The 20,073-nt window shown below is 45.7% G+C and overlaps 1 protein-coding gene across 1 annotated transcript in view; it reads right to left on the reverse strand.

Annotated features, from left to right (window-relative positions):
- Nucleotides 1–20,073, reverse strand: part of EHD1 (EH domain containing 1) — a 1,327,734-nt gene that overhangs the window by 1,133,705 nt on the left and 173,956 nt on the right. Inside the window, exon 2 of the mRNA XM_085625542.1 lies at nucleotides 4,142–4,239. Coding sequence (XP_085481668.1) covers nucleotides 4,142–4,239 — 98 coding nt within the window. The remainder of the gene's footprint in view (nucleotides 1–4,141; nucleotides 4,240–20,073) is intronic.

Consider the following 20,073-nt stretch of genomic DNA (forward strand, 5'->3'; position numbering starts at 1 on the left):
TTAGCTGTTGTGTGTTTGTGCGTAGGCGGCCCATTACTAATTGCTGCACTGTCGCCATCCGCCACCAGTAGGTGCAGGCGTTACCAGTGCGTGGTAGCGATCTTAATTGTACAGTAGGCACAAGCACGTGGAGGAGCTACCCAATCGCTGTATGAGGCTGACTGATGCAGGGATGTGCGTGTGCGGGTTTACACACTTGTGGCCTACCTTCTGGCTACTGCCTCTGTCTTGTGTGGACGTTGTCGGGGCCTGATCAAGTCTGCTCTGTTTCTGACTTCCTCGCGTCCCAGCTTGCTGGCGTGTGTTTAGGTGTCACTGTGCACTATCTGGCGGTTTATGCTGCAGCGTGGGCCAATCGTGCTAGTTACGTTAGTACTCTGCACCATGCCGCAGTGCAGATCAGCAGAAAGCGGGTGTGCGTCACCTCCTCATGTCTTTGTTTTAACGCTGCAGGGTTGTTGTGCCTCTCACCTCCACATGCAGATGGCCTAGGCCCGATATGGCCTCCGGGGGAGTCTGTGTATTTGCAGACTTTGCGCTGCTTTCCACTGTGCTTGCGCAGTCTAGGCCCAGGTAGACAACGTGGCCCAGTTCATGCGGGGACTGTCAGGTACTGCGCTGCCTTGTGTGGCCGCCCCAGTGTTGTCTAGGATATAGCTGTAACCTAGTCACACTTACATGGCAGTACAGGAAGGGGGGCCGGGGGTAGGCCGCTCACCACTGCACACGCGTGACAGCCTCCCTCAGTTGCTCCACAACACAGTTCAGATGTGGTTTTCAATGGGACGCTGAGCCACCACAGTTTCCTTCCCTCCTGACTTTTGCGGTGGCGCTTAAACGGCCAAGGTGCACAGCAGCAGCAGGCATCTACTCCTCCCATTCAACATGGGGCTTCATTCGCGTTACGGTGGCGCGGGAAGCGTAGTCCCGTGCCTCCGGGGCTGCCTCTGCAGGTCCCAGTGAACCACCACTAGTATGCGCATCACCGCGGGGCCTCCGCAGGGGTCATCCGCTTGATTCTGCCGCTTTACGCTGCGGCCCTAGTGAAATCCAGAACACGGACCGGCCTCTCCCAGTCGCACGCCTATGGCAGTCATCCAGGCGGGGATGGAAGCAGTGGGGCAGGCCACTCACCTCTGTTCACACGGCAGCCTCCTGCAATGGCCCTGCAGCGTGGCTCCGGAGTGCTTGCCGCTCCTCACAGGGGCCACTAGGCCACTTCAGTGTTCTTCCCTTTTCACCTCCACAGCAACGCTTGGGCGCCGCAGGCACACGTCAGTAGTAGGCATCCCAAGTCTCTCCTCAGCATGGGGACACCGCAGTTCCGAAGTCGGTGGGGTCCTGCAGCCCGTTGCCGCTCCCCACTCGATCTGGCAGTCTCTTACGTGCAGGCCCATACCTCGTGGGCCGTATCTGCAGGCCTCTGTATTCTGCTCTATGTGTGAGCAGCGCTGCTGGGCAGCCGCAGGGCCCCCGGACGTCTCAATGGTATTTTTGGGGGGCTGCTCTCAGGCAGCGACTGTCTACGGTTTTCCCCAGCGATGATCACTGCAGGCATCTCACTGGCCGGGGGAGCACTGCGTTTGGCAAATGCTATTTGCGCTGCCGAGTGTGCTCGGCGGCACGCTCCTCGTTGTCGGGTCCTGCGGGCTCGCAGTCGTAGCTTTCTCTACCTCCTCCACCTCCCCTCAACCACAAACGTGGGCTGTCACTGCTCAGACACTTTTGTGCCGCCTGATTTCGCTCGGATGGCGGGGGGGTACTAGTCTTTGGCAGGGGTGCGAGGACAGAGCTCCAGCAACTCACTGTCAGGTTACACTCTGCGGAATCCAGTTGCAGCAAGAAAGGGTCCACCTCCTGATCTCACCAACACCCTAATAGTTACACAGAGTATTCGAGCGATCAGGCGAGGGAAAGGATAGGGAAGGAACAGCGGGGAAAAGAACCTGTAACAAAAAAAAAAACAGGGTTATAAACACTGCATGTAAAGAGGCTACTCTCAGATTCTCACTAAGTCTTTTTTATGTACCTTGATTGACTACCGTGAATCCTCTGCAACTTAAAACTCATTAGGCCAGCTCTCCGGTAAATCACAGTATCTATAAGATAGAACATACACTGTTAATGAAGCTAAACATACGTAACCCATTCCAACAGATCTCCTTCAGTCATATACATACATACCAAGGGTTTCAAATAAGCCATATCCTATGAAAATAGCAATCCATAAAGAGGAACTCCCCAATCTCTGAAGTTCAATCCAATAAGAAAATAAAAAACAACGCTGTTCCTAGGACAAAGTTCCTTATGCTAATGTTCAGGCCCAAAGGTCATAGAAGAAAATAAGACACGGCAAGATGTGGTTAACCTCACCACTGTCTTTCGCTCTTATATTTAATGTCCATGATACCGGTGCCAAGAAAACCCAGATATGGCAAAGCGTGGTTGCTACACCACTGCTTTCCGCTCTGGTATTTGTTAATCCATGCAGAAATGAAAGAAAACCCAGACACGGCAAAACGTGGTTCATACACCACTGCTTTCCGCTCTGGTACTTGTCGCCCCAACTCGTTACTGGGTAGCTCTGAGGAAAAGGTGCCCACTCAAAGATAATTTGTAACGGTAATGAGTGGAGAACCTACCACAGCATTCCGCTCTCAGTATCCAGGAAAAAGGTACGGCTCCGCCGCACCCGGATAATTGACTAACCAAAATACGGTGGGTTCACGGGAAGCCTCAACGCAACACACACCGCTCGCCACAAGGTGCCACGACCTCTGAATCCTCAGCGTCGGATGAGCGGACTTCCAAGCTGTCCGTGAATTCAAGACACGGCAATCCCGCTGCAGTTCTCCCCTTCTCAACCGAGAGGAAGCAGGAACTCCAAATTACGCACGTCATTCTCCGTGCGTCGCTCCTTAATGTAGCCCCTCCCAATTCCAAGCATTCTGGGATATGTAGTCCTGTATCTGTACAGTAGGCGCGGCTGGGCTCAATTCCTGACACTCGCGTCTGCCATGCTGGCTAGCTGGCCACGCCATCATTTAGAAGTATTGTTATTTGTTTTATTGATTTGCACCTTGATTTTACCACTTTGCATCTTATTATTGCTATGTATCATCACCACTAAGTAGCAAATCGGTATTTTTTGTATACCGCTTGTTTTCTGAAAACTAATATCATTTGAAATATGAAAAGGACATAAAAGAAAAAAAACAAAGAAGTTATATTAGAAAAGGTAAGAGTTCATGGTAAACAGTATTTGAAATAACATAAAAGTTAATACAATACATATAATACGTGCTAAGACAAAGTTGTTGTCAGATGACCAGGCTTTGTATTTGCATCGTAAAGATTTTTCTCTCCACAAAATTGCTCTATGACTCAAAGCAAAATGCAATAAAATCATTGTGTTAGAAAATTATTTTCCTTAGTTATGATGTTTCGTAGTAACAAAAGTCAACCACTAAAAACACCTATTTTTATGTTACTTGAAAACATTGTTACATAAATCAAATCCAATTTTTTTTAAACATGACTTACACATAAGAATATTTTATGCAAATAAAATAAAGTTTCCTAAGTTCACAAGAAAAATAATCATGAAAGAGAAGGAGATGCAGCAATGCAGAATCTACAAAATGTAAAGTACAATCTCACGATAAACAGTAACTACTGCCACACACGAAAGTGTTAAAATTGTCCTACAAAAGAGAAAAACGAAAAGGTAATGTGAATGGTCGATTAGGTAAATAAATAAACAATGAAAAAACAAATTCACTGAAAAAACACACTTACAAATAAGTTATGATTCAGAACAAATATTAAAACAATCACCTAAAACCCACAGATGCCAATCGGTTATAGTTCAGCTGGATAAAGCAAAAACCATTGTAATCATCACTGAGGTCATCAATATTGTTTGAGAGGTCATCTTTGATGTCCCTGATTATGTATTCTGGGATATCATTTGTGAAGTCATCCGTGAGGCAATGTGCAATGCACAGAGGTGTTCATTATGGCTCATGTAGCATAATTGGTGAGTAGGAAGGATTTTTGTTTTTCTAGATGAACTATATAACTCACATTTCTTTTCCAGAGAACGTATCTATAAATAAAAAGGTATGTTTATTTAGCCTACCTCGACTGATCCTTTGCTTCTCCCCAGACAAAATTCCTGGAGTGTCGATGATGCTGATGCTGTCCAAAACTGGGTTTGGTAACTGAGCACACATGAACCTGCACAAAGCAGATGAGAGAGAGACTCACTACACAGCTACGGGAGGGATTGTGGCCTCATGTGAGCTTGGATAAGATCACAGGAAACCCCATCAAAGACGTCGGAATAAATACAACAAATAGCTTAAACGACATTGTATACAAGAACAGTTCTGGCTCACGACTCAGCACAACGCAGAGGCGATAAGGTGAAAAGACAATAAGCAGTTGGGAGTACCTTAAACACCTGACACTTCAAATTGTTTTTAAACAGCAGCAAATTGAAAAGTGTCCTAAAAATGATCTTTCCAAGTATCATTTTTGTGAGAAGTTGGCCTGGCATATGCTGTTCCTAGTTATAGGGACACCTTGCACCAGTCCAATTCGACTCTTATTGATGATAGGTTAAAGACAACCTTTAAAGAAAGCTATCCTAGTGGTAGCTGTGGAGAGCAGCCTTCAGGTTAAGTCTTGAAGGAGTGTTAAGCTTATTGTTTTACCATAATAACCTCTTGAATAACCAAATGAAAGAGTAGCCCACACAGGTATATATATAAAATATATGTATTTATTCTAGACAGAATCCCACAGTCGCTTTATGTGACTAGTGGCAAAGTTACACTTCAAACAAGCATTTATAAACACAATAAATAGCACAGAAATCAATGGGCCCCGGAGGGGACCAAACCATATACTAAAATAGTGGTATAAGAACCACGACAATTCTACAGGCAATGCCTAGGGCATTCAGGATCGCTTGCCCCTTCAGAATCCACCCACAGTTATGAGGAAGGGGACCCACGGGAGACGCGTGCAGTGCAAAGAGCTGCTATCGGGATCTCAATGTTAGCCTATGGAGAATGTCGTGGTTTGAAATAAACAGTTTAAAAATACTTCTAGCAGGAGTACAAAGTTAAAACTTTAGACTTAAGCTTTTGAGATGCCCACAACCACGAGAGTACCGAGGTACCACTGTTACCTGCCCCAGGGAAGCCGGGTGCATAGGTCGTTTCTGCGGTCGGGTCGCGGGCTGATTTTCAATGGGAAAATAGTCAAAAGTTCTGCTAGCCAAAAGCCTCGATGATGCCGTGAAGATCAAAGATGTAAAGAATGTAGAGAAGAACCTGAAAGCAGAGGGGTCAGAGTCTGGGTCACGGCAAAGTGACCAGGAGGCTCAAAGCAAAGAGCCCTTCGATGTCGGGTGCTTCAGGTGCGAGGTGCTGTTGCTTGGATCTGCAGCCACGGGCTCCGGGAGGCTTCAAGGAAGGCCAGCTTCCGGAGGGCGACTGTCCCACGTTGGATGAAGGTCGCTGCGGTGTTAGTGTCCGGATTGGATCCACTAAGCCTTAGCAACCGCATCCCACGAAGAATAAACAAATCAGCTACAGTGCAAACCCATGATGTCTGGGAGAGGTCTCCTTCGAGGAGACTGTAGAGCAGGCCTGGAGCAACCAGGGGAACTCTTGTTTCCAAAGATAGACCTCCGCTAGGGCCCACAAGTCGAGAGACAAGGGACCGCGGGAGGCGGCAATTTGGCGTGCGTAAAAGGGCACCCACGGGCCACCGGAGGGGACTAGGGCGCTGATCTTTGGCACAATTGCTGTAGAGTGGTTGGCTCGTAAACGGGCCAAAGCACAACTTCCCCACTGGATAGGGTTGTGTGCTACGCAAGAGGTGGCCGGGGTCTCGGGGTATTGGGGATCTCGGCACCCACGCGGTCCACGGTGCCCAAACTCGTTGAGCACACTCACTGGCGTCTGGGATGCGCTGGAAACCCACCTCAAGGTTTCTGGAAGTCGTCGAAGTTCGTGAGAGCAGCGAAGTTCCAACCGGGTCACTTGCAGTGTTCCAGGTGCCTGCCAAGCAGGGGGATAACTCCTTTATCCCAAGGGAGATTTCTTCAGTCAGCTGGGCAGCAGCTCGTCGAAGGTCGGTTCTGTAAAGTTCCAAATTAATCTGAGGCTCTGGGGCCACGTTATTCACCTTTATCCCCAAGATTAGGGGAGTGTCAAGAGTAGTGTCCACCAATGGCTGGTGAGGCAGGAAAGGGTGGCTACACCCTGTTCCCTTTGTGTGTTTCCCGCCTGGGCGAGGGGCAGGATGCTCCTGAACCGGTTCCAAGCGGTGTATGCAGAATTAGGTCTCTGCAGCTGCCTACGTGCAACTCTGAAAGGACATTTGGTGCACCCACCCTGTTCCAATCCACATTATCCTGTCTGGGGAGATGCTAGCACCTCCCTGCCACAGGAGCCCTATTGTCCAGCTGGCGAGGCTGGGGTTTTCCCCAGCAACAGCCAGCCAGGGTCGTGTAGGTGGCGGGCAGTAGCCATTTTGTGAAACTTGTGCACTTTTAAATTGGTGTCTAAATTCTACCGCTTTTCCCATATCGCCCTTCTAGCAAGGGGGAATCGTACCCTCATGCCCATGGCTGGACTGGGGGTATGATTCCTACATGTTTGACACCAAACACGATATGGTTCTGTGTAGCCATTCTCAAGTTATTGCGATGTTGCAATAAAATTATAATGCGGTTAAGAGTATATGGTATGGCTACACTTACAAACAACCCAGTAACGATTTTACGAAGGTTGCAGAGAGGCCCTACTCACGTAGGGGTCCCCCCTCACACATCTCAGCATCCTGCCTTGTAGGATTAGCAAGGCCTGCTATAGGGGTGACCTATGAGAGTACATGTGTTGTAATGGGGTGGGATATAGGGTACCTATATCCCTGTAAGGGGTGCTAGCACCACCTTACCCAGACTACAGTAGTGGTCTGGTGGTGTCAGTTTGTATGGCTGTCCCAAGGTGGCACAATAAGTGCTGCAGCCCTGGTAGGCCTACTGGGGGACCCATGCCCTGGGTACCTAGGGTACCATCTACAAGGGACTGGTAGGGCATGCCCAGCATCCAACTAGGTTTGTACCTAGAGTACTCACATCAGTTTTAGGGAGAAAGCAGATAGGCTGGGGTCCTGGATAGCAGGATCCCAGCCAGACTAGTCAAAAACCACTCCAATACCAGGCAAAAAGTTGGGGGCAACCATTAGTCAGATTCCACCTTCCTACAATTTTGATCCCTTCCTCCCCACCTGCACCCATATCTTTCCCAGGTGAACAGTAAAACGTAAGCAAACTTTCTAGCCACGGAGTTAAACTGTTGACTTAACTCCATCTGGTTTATCGTGTGGTAATAAAGGGTGCACAGTAACTTCGTTCTATCCTAAATTCATGTGCTACGATTCGGGGGATGAGGAGGATTGGGGGGTATGTGGTTAAAAAAAGAAAAGACAACTTCTGCCATACTTCATATGTCTGTTCCTAACGGAAAACGTTATTTTTCTTTTTTGTTTATGGACGGCCATGCAGGGGCTAATTTGGTGGACCCCATGTCCTTCCCAAAAAAAAACTATCTAATAAAATGGATGAAAGGAAAAGCGCTAAGGGATCGGATGGAATTCATTTGGGAAGGACATCTCTGCAAGGAACAGAGAAGGCTCCAATGTAATTAGTCAATGCATGTTAGTCACACCAGATCTCCTTCCTGGTTAATTTGACCTTCAAGATAACACACTTGCGTGGCCATTCACAAATTATAAAACAATGAAAATCACAGAGCTGAGGGGGTTGTGATCATGCATGCCATTCTCCTGATGAGCTCCATGCCCTTCTTGCCCAGCCCTGCCAGTGCAATAATCATGCCCCTTCAGGCTCCCAGGGGTGAATGCTGATGTATAGTAACTTGGGGCCGTGACAGAGGCCCACTGCGTAGAGAGGAGGCGCCAGCAATCGAGGTGGGACTGCCTTCTTGAGGCATACTCAGAGAAGAGGGAGATGGAATGAAAACAAGCATTGGCATAGCCAATAGGTCTCTCCTTTGGGACCATAGAAGTGTTTAGACATGCAACAGTTGATATTGTTGCACCAGGGATAGTGTGCTGCATAACTAAATACTTATAAGGTCCCAAAGGCGAGACCTATTGGCTATGCCAATGCTGGTTTATTTACCGATCCAAGCAACGTCTGCTATCTTGACTCTGTAAATCGAAAAATTAAACCAAATTTCGTTCTGACGCATGTGCCTGTCAGTGGAAGAACAAGACCACCATTGCACCTTTTTTTAATGTTATTTTTCTGACTATGCTGCACACCGTCCCGATCGCCATACATCACAGCCATAAGTAATTGGCAATGTTAATCGGTCCAAAGGCAAGATCTATTGCCCTTGCCAATTCTTGTTTCGATCCTGCGGATGTAAAACAGTAGGGATCTCCCACGTGAGGGATTATTGAAGCAGCAGTTCAGCAGTGCAGTTTTACCGGGGGCCTCCAGTGTGTGCATTCAGACATGGTGAATTTTGCAGTCTGCCTTCCATGTAGTTCAAAGGTGTCCAGTTTCGAGATGACCTCCCCTCATGGAGATGCGCAAAAATGCAGCTCGCGCGAGCTCCTATGACATAACTGGCAGCCTCGTGCGGGTGACATGGATTCCCTGATCCCCTCTCTCACGGAGAAGCCGTTTCAGCTGCAACAACAGACCCTTGGCGGTAGGGAAGCCTCCAGCTGTGAGGTGAGGGCCTTCAGTGGGGCTCAGCTTCTGGGTGGTCAAGACAGATGTGCAAGCACCTGGAAGGGGGGGGGGTGGATGGAGAAGGGCCCTCTGCTAACACCCTCAGAGCTGCTTTCTGCCACTCTAGTTTTGACATGTGCTGTGATCTCCGAGTTCAGACACAATGTGCATATGCTGGGCTTCGACGCTCCAACAGCTTGGCTTGTGCGTATTCTGTTGCGCTGGACATCGAGTGGAGTCACCGCTTACCTTGGTGGCCTCTAGAGGATAGGAGTTGAGTTGAGGGCACTCGTGTGCGTCTGGCATTTCCCTTGCGGGAGCGAGCTGCAAGGCACAATAATTGCTAACAGATGGCCTACTGCTCACTCCCGCAAGGGAATCGCCAAACGTGCACGAGTGCCCATAGAGAGCAGTGCAAACATACACGCATATTTGCAAAAATGCTGAGTGATTCCAAGAGGTCTCTCTAAGCAGCGCTTGCGCGCTGCATAGGCGAGACCTATAAAGGCTGGGCACAATTAGCAGTACATTCTGCGGCACACGGCAAGGTGGCCATAACCTTTAAACTCCCAAAAGCCGCACTGAACATGCCAGCACAACCTCACCATTGAGTTTGGGGCGTCACCCTCCCTTACAGTGACAGGTTGGCAGCTAAGCACAATAATGGAACAACAAAGGCTCATGCAGCGCCTGATTAAGGAATCCCCTGTGACCTCCTTGCACACCAGTGAAGACGCCTGGACCAGGAGTACACAAACAGTAATTTTGAGAACTCCTAGCCATGTATGTGGGTGTTGCTGTCCCCACCCTGTTGTATTCGAAGTCTGATGCCAAAACACTTCAGGGTTACCGTGCAGCAGAGGATTGAGGCCTGCTGGTAGGAGACGGATTCGTTGACTAGTTCTCCCAACACCAGGGTGCTGGAACCTGATAAACCTAAATCAGGGGTGTCCAAGAATAGCAAGGGTGCCCATCTACTCCCCAAAGAGGATCTGCAGGTCTGCCTTAGTGACATGCACAATAAAGAGAACATGGTAACCACTCACATGCAGGCACTGAAATAGGACACGGCCATGGCAGACATGACAAAGATCTTCAGGCAATAGGCAAATGGGTGGCCATGAACGAGGACCACATTTTGGCGATGAGCCAGGAGCTAGAGAACACAGAGGAGGAGGGACAGCACACTGCACTCTGCTGTGGGCTTGCTGAAGGGGAGCTACAAACCCCAAGATCCTGTGCTTTGGCCCAAGAGGAGGGCTACACTAAAGCGCTCTTAAGCGCAGTGAAATCACAGCACGTGCCCTGAAACATGCCCAGGCCCTTAATCAGCCAGGCCACCCCTTTTGGTGTTTGTTTTTTTGTATTGAATAGTGCGTCATTGTTGGAGACATACTAGGAACTTTACTTATATCTACTGAGTGGTTCCATCTGAATTAATTTGCCAACATATGCAATGTCTTTTTTGGGAATAAGCTTAGGGGATATGGGGGGGGGAAGGGAAATCTGAATGGAGGGGGTGAATAATGACAAAGATAATTCCCCACCAATGACATTACCTTGGACTCCTTTTTGGCCCGAGCAGTTGGGGTCATTTCGAAAGAGACCTTGCAGAGAGACGTCTAACCCTGGATTTAGGGAAATGCACAAATTGTCTTTTTTAAAGTCGGCCAGGATGTCAACCATACTCCGGGATCAATGATTCCTTGACCACTCAGAGTCCACTATCCAATGCATAGGAAGTCTAAGTTCACCCGTCAATTTTAGGTGACCCAAAGGATTTGGCTATATCCCATGTCAGTGAGTGTGGGCCCTATGCCAAAAGGAAACTACAGCTGAAGTGTGCTGGTAACCCCATGTTCTACGTACAGAGGTGTCTGGGCAAGCACTTGGACACTGTGTAGCCGTCTGGTTCCTCTCAGTCAGCTGCAAATGGAGCTCCAAATTTTAATCAGGAAGAGGTACTTGGCAAGTTTAAAGCTATTGCTGATGCCTGTGTTACTGCATTGGTGGAAAAGATGAGGGCCCTAGAAAACGCTGCTCCAGAATGGTCCAGTTGGGCCTTTGGGCATAGCCATTCCTATTGTCAGTGCCTCCAACTTGGACAATTCTATGCCATAAGTTCATATAGAATCAGCCAATGCCAAAATTTGCAGGCGATTAGATGATGGGATCTGCAAGGTATCAAGAGGTGAGAGTGGCATACAAGGGGGGGGGGCTGAGCATTCCCCCCTGATTGAGATACTTTAGTTTCTGACCAACAATGCCTCAACCTCCACCCAGTGTTGACTACTGTCAAAATAATTACAGGGGTACAGCCACTGCCCCCTCCACAGAAGCATCAACCCTTCAATTCAAAAATAAGGTGAGCCACTGGTTGCCTCAAAACACTTTAATATCAGTGAATATAACAATATCATATTTGTCAAGAGTGTTGATTCTACTACTAAGAATTTGATGGAATCAATCAATCAATCAGGGGTTGGTAAAGCGCGGTACTAACCCGCGAGGGTCTCAAGGCGCTGGGGGAGAAAAAGCGGGGCTGCTCCGGTCAGTCAAAAAGCCAGGTCTTGAGAGCCCGTCTGAAGGTGTTCAGGGTTGGAGAGCGTCTCAGTTCTACTGGGAGAGTGTTCCATGCTGTGGCTGCGGTGTAGGAGAAAGCTCTCCCGCCAGCTCTGCTTCTGTGGATGCGGGGGACCTCTGCCAAGGCGAGGTCGGCTGAGCGGAGGTTCCTCGTGGGTGCATAGAAACTCATTCGGTTGTTCAGGTATTTGGGTCCGATGTTGAGGGATTCGTAGGCGTGTGTGAGTAGTTTATAGGTGACCCTCTTATCGACGGGGAGCCAGTGGAGTTTTCGCCAGTACGGAGTCATATGTTCGTGGCGCGGTATCCCTAGGATGAGCCTGGCGGCCGCGTTTTTGGTGGTTTGGAGCTTGCGTAGTAGGGATTTGTTGATTCCGGCGTAGAGGGCATTGCCGTAGTCGAGCCTGCTGGTGATGAGTGCGTGGGTGACGGTCCTTCTGCAGTCTGGGGGGGATCCCCTTGAAGGTTTTTCGTAGGATCCGGAGGCAGGAGATAGCGTTGATTTGGCGGTTCATGGAGAGGGAGGAGTCTAGGATTATGCCGCGGTTCAGAGCGTGGTCTGTTGGGGTGGGTGGGGCCCCGCGGGCAGGAGGTCACCAGGAGTTGCTCCAGGCAGAGGGTATGGAATACTGTATAGGGATTAATTGCAGGCAGAGTTTGGTCCATTGTTTGATTTCAAGCAACAGGAGGAAGCATCCTCTGAATAGCTGCATCAATGTTCTTCCGCTAGGAACCCAGGATGGAGCCTTGTCTCCAGCGGTTCCCACCAAGGGTTTGTGAGCCTGTTCGATTACCAGTTTCAACTTAAAACAGATTCCTTCCCCTGTCGGACCTAAAGTGTATAGATTGACATCCAAAGGATTTACCAAAACCTAAAGATATAAATAAGGTATTTTAAGTTTGCCATGTCTCTGCTGGCTCCTCAACTACAGGCTTGAGTTCTGAGCAAGGTCCTACTATAAGGCTTGTTTGTTGGAATATTTCTGGCATTCGCTCTAAACATCAGGACCCGACTTGGATGGATTTTATTACACAATTTGACATTGTAATGCTGCAAGAAACCTGGGCCCTAGAGGAAATAGTGTGGGATGGCTTTGAAAGCTTTATTGTTCCAGCCATCGCCTCATCTGGGCAGAGAGCATAGGGAGATCTTGATGTTATGTTCTGTATTTCAAAGCGCCTTCAGATTGGCCACATTGTTCTTAATCTTAATGGCATCCAGATTTTATGGATTGCGTTAATGAACAAGTCAATTTCTTTATTATACATTTTTATAATTCAGTATATGATATAAATTGCAGGATAGAGACATTTTTTACAGGTGTATCAGTTTTAAAATCATGGTCTTTAAGCCTTCTTATTTTTTTACCCTTTTGCTGCTAGGCTTTTCCATCCTAGTGCCAAGCCATTTTTTTGGCTTTTTGGGGTAGTTTGTGTTTAGGTCTCCATAACTACTCAGGGTTTGTGGATTCTCCAGGAGAAGACGAAGAAAACAGCCAAAATATAACAAAATGTAGTTTTTTGGTAAAATAGGAGAAAAGTGCTCTGGATAAGGGGGTCTGTTTTTTTTAATTAAAAATGGCATCAACGTAGTTTGATGTGGTAAAATCGGTATCAAAGTAACCTATGCATTTCTGAAATGGGCACAAGATATGGAGTTTAGGAGCAGTAGTTACTTGTACATCTCTGAATGTGTGGGTACCCGTGCGAGCATATGATTTAGAAGGTATTTTCAAAGGGTCTTTCTTACACACTGGCTTACATTTGGAAGGCCCAAATTCAGAGAAATCTAATTGGTAATAATAAATATCCTACTATTCTATGCTCCCAAGTGTCTTCTGATAAAAATGATACCCGACGGGGAGAGTAGGCCTAGCGACCGTGACAGGAAACCATCCAAAACTCAACATAGATACTTTACATCATTCCACTAAAAATTACCTGTTTTTTGCAAAGTGCGTTGCTGTGGACTTTGGGCCCTGACTCAGCCGGCCCCTAAGAAAATCTGTACATTTTTTATAACTAGACACCTAAGAGGAATACAGGATGGGGTGATTTTCATGGCTCTCTCCAGGTTGTTTTACCAAGGCACCCTTGCAAACTTCAAACTGACACACATTTTCCTCACATTTCTGCAAAGGAAAGTTCTGGAATCTGCGGGGAGCCACAAACTTCCTTCTACCCAGCATTCCCCTAAGCCTTCTGAAAAAATAGTACCTCACTTGTGTGGGTAGGTCTAGTGCCCACGACAGGAAACGGCCCGAAACGCAACATGGATTCATCAAATGTATCCTGTCAAAATTGACAAGTTATTCATTTGCAAAATGGGTACCTATGGGTTTTGGCAGCTAGCTCAGCAGGAACCTAGGGATGCCTAGCAAACCTGTCCATTTTTTAAACTAGAAACCCAGCAAAGTCCAGGGAGGTATGCCTTGTGCGGACCCCACAAAGTTTTTAGACGAAATGCCCTGCAAACCTCGCCTAAAATTGCACAATTTTTTTTGCATTTGTGTGAACTAAACGGACAGACTAAGCAGAAATCAACAGAATTCCTACCACCCAGCGTTCTCCCACTTTTCCTGATAAAAATGCTACCTGCCGTGTGTGGCTGAGTCTACTGCACGTGACAGGCAACCATCAAACTAATGTCCCAGGGAGTCTCCTAGAGCGACTGTCAATAACCCTGGTTTGATATGTGCCTGTTTAGGGCACTCAGGCAAGTCACACAAGCGGGGGAGCATTTTTATCAGAAGAAGTGGGGGGAATCCTAGCTGGTAGGAATTGTATGAGTTCCTGCTGATTCTGAAAGTTTATGTTACAGAAATGCAAGGAAAATGTGAAATTTTAGGCAAAGTTTGTGGTTTGCAGTCCATTGTGGGTAAGAAAACTTTGTGGGACTTGCGCGCAGCATACCACCCTGGACCACCCCCAGATGTCTAGTTTTCAGAAATGTCTGAGTTTGGTAGGTTCCCCAGGTGGCAGCTGACCCGATTCTGAAAAGTTCAGAATAGAAGTAGGATGATATTGGGACCTAGCCCAACCCATATGTATTATACATTTACAAAAAGAAAATCCAAAGTCAGCATTGCCCTGCTTGCCAAAAAGATGGGGATGCTTTAGTCCAGAAAAACTGTTGGGGTCATGCTGAAGGTGGAGACTAGGCCAGATGTGTCTACTGGGCTTCCTGCTCCTCCTACCGGGGCAGATTGAAGTTAAAGACCTCTGTTGCGGGTCATTTGAGCAGTGGAGTTAGGCCCTATGCCTAGGCAGGCCACCCTAACCCATTTCTCCACCAAAAATCATCCATGGTGTCTAGTGGACTTTCTGCCCCCTCAAACACATTCGGAGATTGGAGGTAACAACCTCTATAGTGCCCCCATGTGGGCAGAAAGATTTTTGGGCGGGGTAGTGTGGAGCATTACCTATTGCCAAGGATTGCAGCTACCCCCTCCGAATTAAATCCTTGGCCATCTAGTGGTTTTTCTGACCCCGGCGGTAGCAGATTATATACCACACATCCAATCTGCCCCTAAGGGGGCAGAAACACTGCTAGGGGTTATATGGGTGGGGGCTCAGCCCAATGCCTGGGTGGGCGATCCGCCCATTTATGGCCCTAATAAGATTCACTGGTGTCTAGTGGCCTTTCTGCCCAGTCCATGGGGGGAGATTGGAGGATAGAACCTCTACTCTGCCCTCCCCGGGGGATGGGTGGCAGCTAACCTTCTAAATATAATCCCTGGTGCTCTAGTGAGCTTTCTGCCATCCCTCCATGGGACAGATTAGAGGAAAACACCTCCAATCAGCCCCAAAGGGGGGCAGAAAGAATGCAGGGGTTATATGGGTGGTTATGGGCTAGACCTGATGCCTGGGTGCACCGCTCCACCCATTTATGGCCTTGGTCAATCCCTGGTGTCTAGTGTGCTTTCTGCCCAAAGACTTTTGTGCCCCAGAGGGTAAAGGAGCACTAGCCCATTGCGAGGGGGCAGCTCCCCCCTCACAAAAAAAAAGTCCCTGGTGTCTAGTGGAATGGATCCCTGCTTGGGGTTTGCCCTCCTGCAGCAAACCCCAAGTAGGGATCCACTTGGAAAAGGTACCATTGGAAAGAGGAAATTCTCCCTTTCTAATTATACCGCTCCTGTCTGAATCAGTGCTCAGGGGCTGAGATATTCCCCCGAGCATCGATGAAGTGAAAGTCAAATGAGCCGATTGACTCAATTCACCTTTGTTTTCTTTGTAATGGGGTCAGTGCGCCGATCGTCATTTCAATCAAAATCAGTAAAAGGAAATCGCTCTAGTACCCACACAAAAGAGATTTGCCTTGTGTGTGAGGACGGCTTGGAGCCGTGCTCGGCACACGAGCACTGGGGTGGAGGACAGCATGGAGCCGTCCACACCAGATCAGTGGTGGAGAAGTGTGGCTCAATGGTTAGAGCGGCAGACCCTGATGCAGAGGTCTGGCCCGGGACCAGGGTTCAATTCCCGCCTCGGCGGCTCTTGGATTCAATTTCCCCAGACCTGATAATTCTCGCCTCGGTGCCTATTCTAATCATGGGTCCCACTGTGCAACTCTGGGCAATAGCTTGCTTAATCTCCACAACGGCCCCCACAGCGCTAGGATGCCTGGCTTCACCTTGGGGGTGCCCAGGAGTGGACATCTCACAGGAAAACCAGGAAGGGTTCCACAGCGGTATGAATACAGCGCTACGAGACCCCTGGGTAGAAGTGCGCTATATAAATACGTTTACATTTATATCAGTTAAACTTCCAATATGTGGTATTAGGTGGAGATTGTTATGCTAAACTGGGATTTAACTCTACAAGGTCTGACTCCTTTTTGATGAATGACATGCCTTGTGTACCAAACCATTTGATCACAGGGGCTTGAGGTTGTTTAAGGACTTGTGTGCCTCGGGCCTATCCAATGTGGTGGATATTGTGGTGACCCCTATTACCAGTCTCACACCTTTGTTGGTTAGGGCCAAGGCTCAATCATAGATTATATTTTAATTTCTAAGAATATGGAACAGTTTGCTTACTCAGGAGTGATTGAAAACTGCTATAGTGACCATAACCCTATTGAGTTGGTCCTTAACCTTCCCGATCACTTAAGCTACGTTGTTTCCTCGGATGTATGACGTTACAACGCATGCTATTACAACGCATACCTTTACAACGCATTTTTTACACCGCAAGTACTACTACAACGCATTACTTTACAACGAATACTCTTACAACGCAAAACCTATTTAAATACTGAAAAGTGCTGTTACAACGAAATCTATTACAACGAATACCATTACAACGCGATTTTTTTTTTATTATTAAATTAAAAGTACAATAAAATCTGGCACGGGATGCAGGGAAATTAGGGGTTTTAGGGTGGGGAAGTGTATTAAAATGTGGAGAACAACTGAGCGTAAATCTACTGAAATGCATAACCAAATTATTACTCGAGTATTAAAATTAATACTCGAGTATTAAAATTAATACTCATAATCCCCAAATAAAATCAGTATTCACACATTTCAAAGATTAACAAAAAGAACGATAGTTAAAACAACAGTACTAACACAATTTCTATCATGAATAAATCGGAAAGTAAGTAAACAGAGTAAAACACACATAAACATAGGCGCCATTTTAACCATCTCACTTGTAAAACTTGTCCTACCACAGTTTCTATGTAAACAATACCAAAAGACATGTTCCAAAATGGATGCCAAAACGGAGCAAATGAATGAAAACAATATTTTTAAAAAAGCATTTTTAAATTATCATTTTCCACAGTAAAACAAAGCATTTAAAAAAACACAACGAACGCAGTTTTTAAAAAAATTAATAGTGACACAGAGTAAAACTTATAAATACAAGGAAGACACCATTTTGCACTCAGTTGATTATCAACTAGCAGAGAGACCAGACGTGAAAAGCTGACCCTCTGTCACCTCCACTGCGACCTCCTCAGAGAGAGCACGGATTTCATTCGTAAAAGCATTACAATAGAGCAACTACTAGTAAGTCATTATAATAATTTTAAACGTAGGTTTTGAGGAAAATATATTTTCTTAACCCAAAAAAAATTAAAATTAAATTCTTAATAATAACTTTTAAAATGTACAGTTTCTAATTTATTATCACTAAAAATACACACCAACTTAAAACAAGTATTTTATTATCCAAAAACAGAAACTCGGAATATATTGAGATTCAACAACAGGTGTACCTAATTGAGCATCACCACCACGTAAACGACTGACATATAAGATTGTGAAGGTAAATGTAATTTATTTGTAATGGTTTTAATTGTAAAACATATTTTTAAAAATTACCTAAAGTGATGTATGGCAATGGTGTTTTGTTTTTAAACCTCAATCTCACTACATCATAAACGAAAAAATAGCATGATACAGGAGTAACAATTACTAATAAGACTTCAGTTGGGTACTACATCTGAAAAAGCTATTCATATTACTAGGGCAACTATTTCTATTCAAAGTCCTCGAATATTCTGCATTATAGTAATTTAGTGATAGTATCGGATTAACCTTTTTTTTTCTTCCAAAAATGCATTAAATGTGTGATATGTTTTCTTTCACCAATTGTTACTCATACTCCTTTGTCATATATCAAATTGTTTTTAAAATTTATTTTTTTAACAACCAACGTTGACTAAGGAACATTAATTTATTCAAGTTTTTTTTTCCACAGAGTACATCTGTACCGTAAAAAAGTTTATCCTGCTGCAAGCATTAGCTTAAAGGCACGAAAACAAGCAATAACAGAAAAAGGTATGTTACCTTTTGAGTATTATTTTTACTATACATTTTTAAACCTTCTTTTTGCAATTATTACTCCTCTAACGTACCAAATTAGTAAAATAATGGATAGTTTAGAGTAACAATATACTATTTCTTCTCCAGGAAGGTGCAACATTAGGGAGATTTTTTTATAGTGTAGGGGTACATATCTCTATTTCAACTACAGGAAGGTGCATTGGTTAGTACAGTGTCATGTAGTATTAGCTATTTTGTATGTCATTATTAATTTAAATATACTCAGATTTTAAATTTCAAACCAACGTTATTTTTTTTTTATCCTCTTTTTTTTCAAAAATACAGCAATTTGATTCCTTACAAAAAGATTCTTTCCACCACACACGTTAAATCTAGAACCAACAGACCAAATCATCCTCCAAAGCCTCATCCAGAAAAGCAAGTTCTACAAAACAAGGTATTGATTTTCATGATGGTTTCTTAACCTTCAATATATTAGACTAGCTATCTCATTGCTAATGTTGAAAAAAAAAACAATTTAATTATGGTTACATTTGCAGATTTCAGAATTTTATTTCATGACTAAAGGATGGTGTAGCATTAGGGAAAGTGTTCTCTACTGCAACTTAAAACAAATATACAAGTTTTCAAAAATTATTGTAAAATCGCATTTCTCAACATCGTTCAGTTTTCACATTCTTTTCTTTTTTCACTTTTTCAGACATTTATTTTTCCATTCCAAATCCAATCACCTCATAAGTGTCTACTGCTGCCTACACGCCATTCCCAATTTAGAAAAGGCAGCAAGAAAAGCAAATTCGAATTAAAAAGGTAATTTTATCCAACATTCTAAGGTGCACCAGTTCTAAATATGTACCATGCTGTAGGGGTAACAATTACTATTCTAACTCCAGGAAGGTGCATCAGTAGGGAAAGTGTTGGATGGTGTAGGGGTAACAATTTAGTATTCTAACTCCAGGAAGGTGCATCAGTAGGGAATGTGTTGGATGGTGTTGGGGTGCAATTTACTATTCTAACTCCAGGAAGGTGCAGCAGTAGGGAAAGTGTTGGATGGTATAGGGGTGCAATTTACTATTCTAACTCCAGGAAGGTGCTGCAGTAGGGAATGTGTTGGCTGGTGTTGGGGTGCAAATTACTATTCTAACTCCAGGAAGGTGCATCATTAGGGAAACTGTTGGATGGTGTAGGGGTAACAATTTAGTATTCTAACACCAGGAAGGTGCAGCAGTAGGGAAAGTGTAGGATGGTGTAGGGGTGCAATTTACTATTCTAACTCAAGGAAGGTGCAGCAGTAGAGAAAGTGTTGGATGGTGTTGGGGTGCAATTTACTATTCTAACTCCAGGAAGGTGCATCAGTAGGGAAAGTGTTGGATGATGTAGGGGTGCAATTTAGTATTCTAACTCCAGGAAGGTGCATCAGTAGGGAAAGTGTTGGATGGTGTAGGGGTAACAATTTAGTATTCTAACTCCAAGAAGGTGCATCAGTAGGGAAAGTGTTGGATGGTGTAGGGGTAACAATTTAGTATTCTAACTCCAGGAAGGTGCAGCAGTAGGGAAAGTGTTGGATGGTGTAGGGGTGCAATTTACTATTCTAACTCAAGGAAGGTGCAGCAGTAGAGAAAATGTTGGATGGTGTTGGGGTGCAATTTACTATTCTAACTCCAGGAAGGTGCATCAGTAGGGAAAGTGTTGGATGATGTAGGGGTGCAATTTAGTATTCTAACTCCAGGAAGGTGCAGCAGTAGGGAAAGAGTTGGATGGTGTAGGGGTGCAATTTACTATTCTAACTCGAGGAAGGTGCAGCAGTAGGGAATGTGTTGGATGGTGTAGGGGTGCAATTTACTATTCCAACTCCAGGAAGGTGCATCAGTAGGGAACGTGTTGGATGGTGTAGGGGTAACAATTTAGTAT

Source organism: Triturus cristatus, chromosome 9 (genome assembly GCF_964204655.1).
Source record: "Triturus cristatus chromosome 9, aTriCri1.1, whole genome shotgun sequence".
Taxonomy (NCBI): domain Eukaryota; kingdom Metazoa; phylum Chordata; class Amphibia; order Caudata; family Salamandridae; genus Triturus; species Triturus cristatus.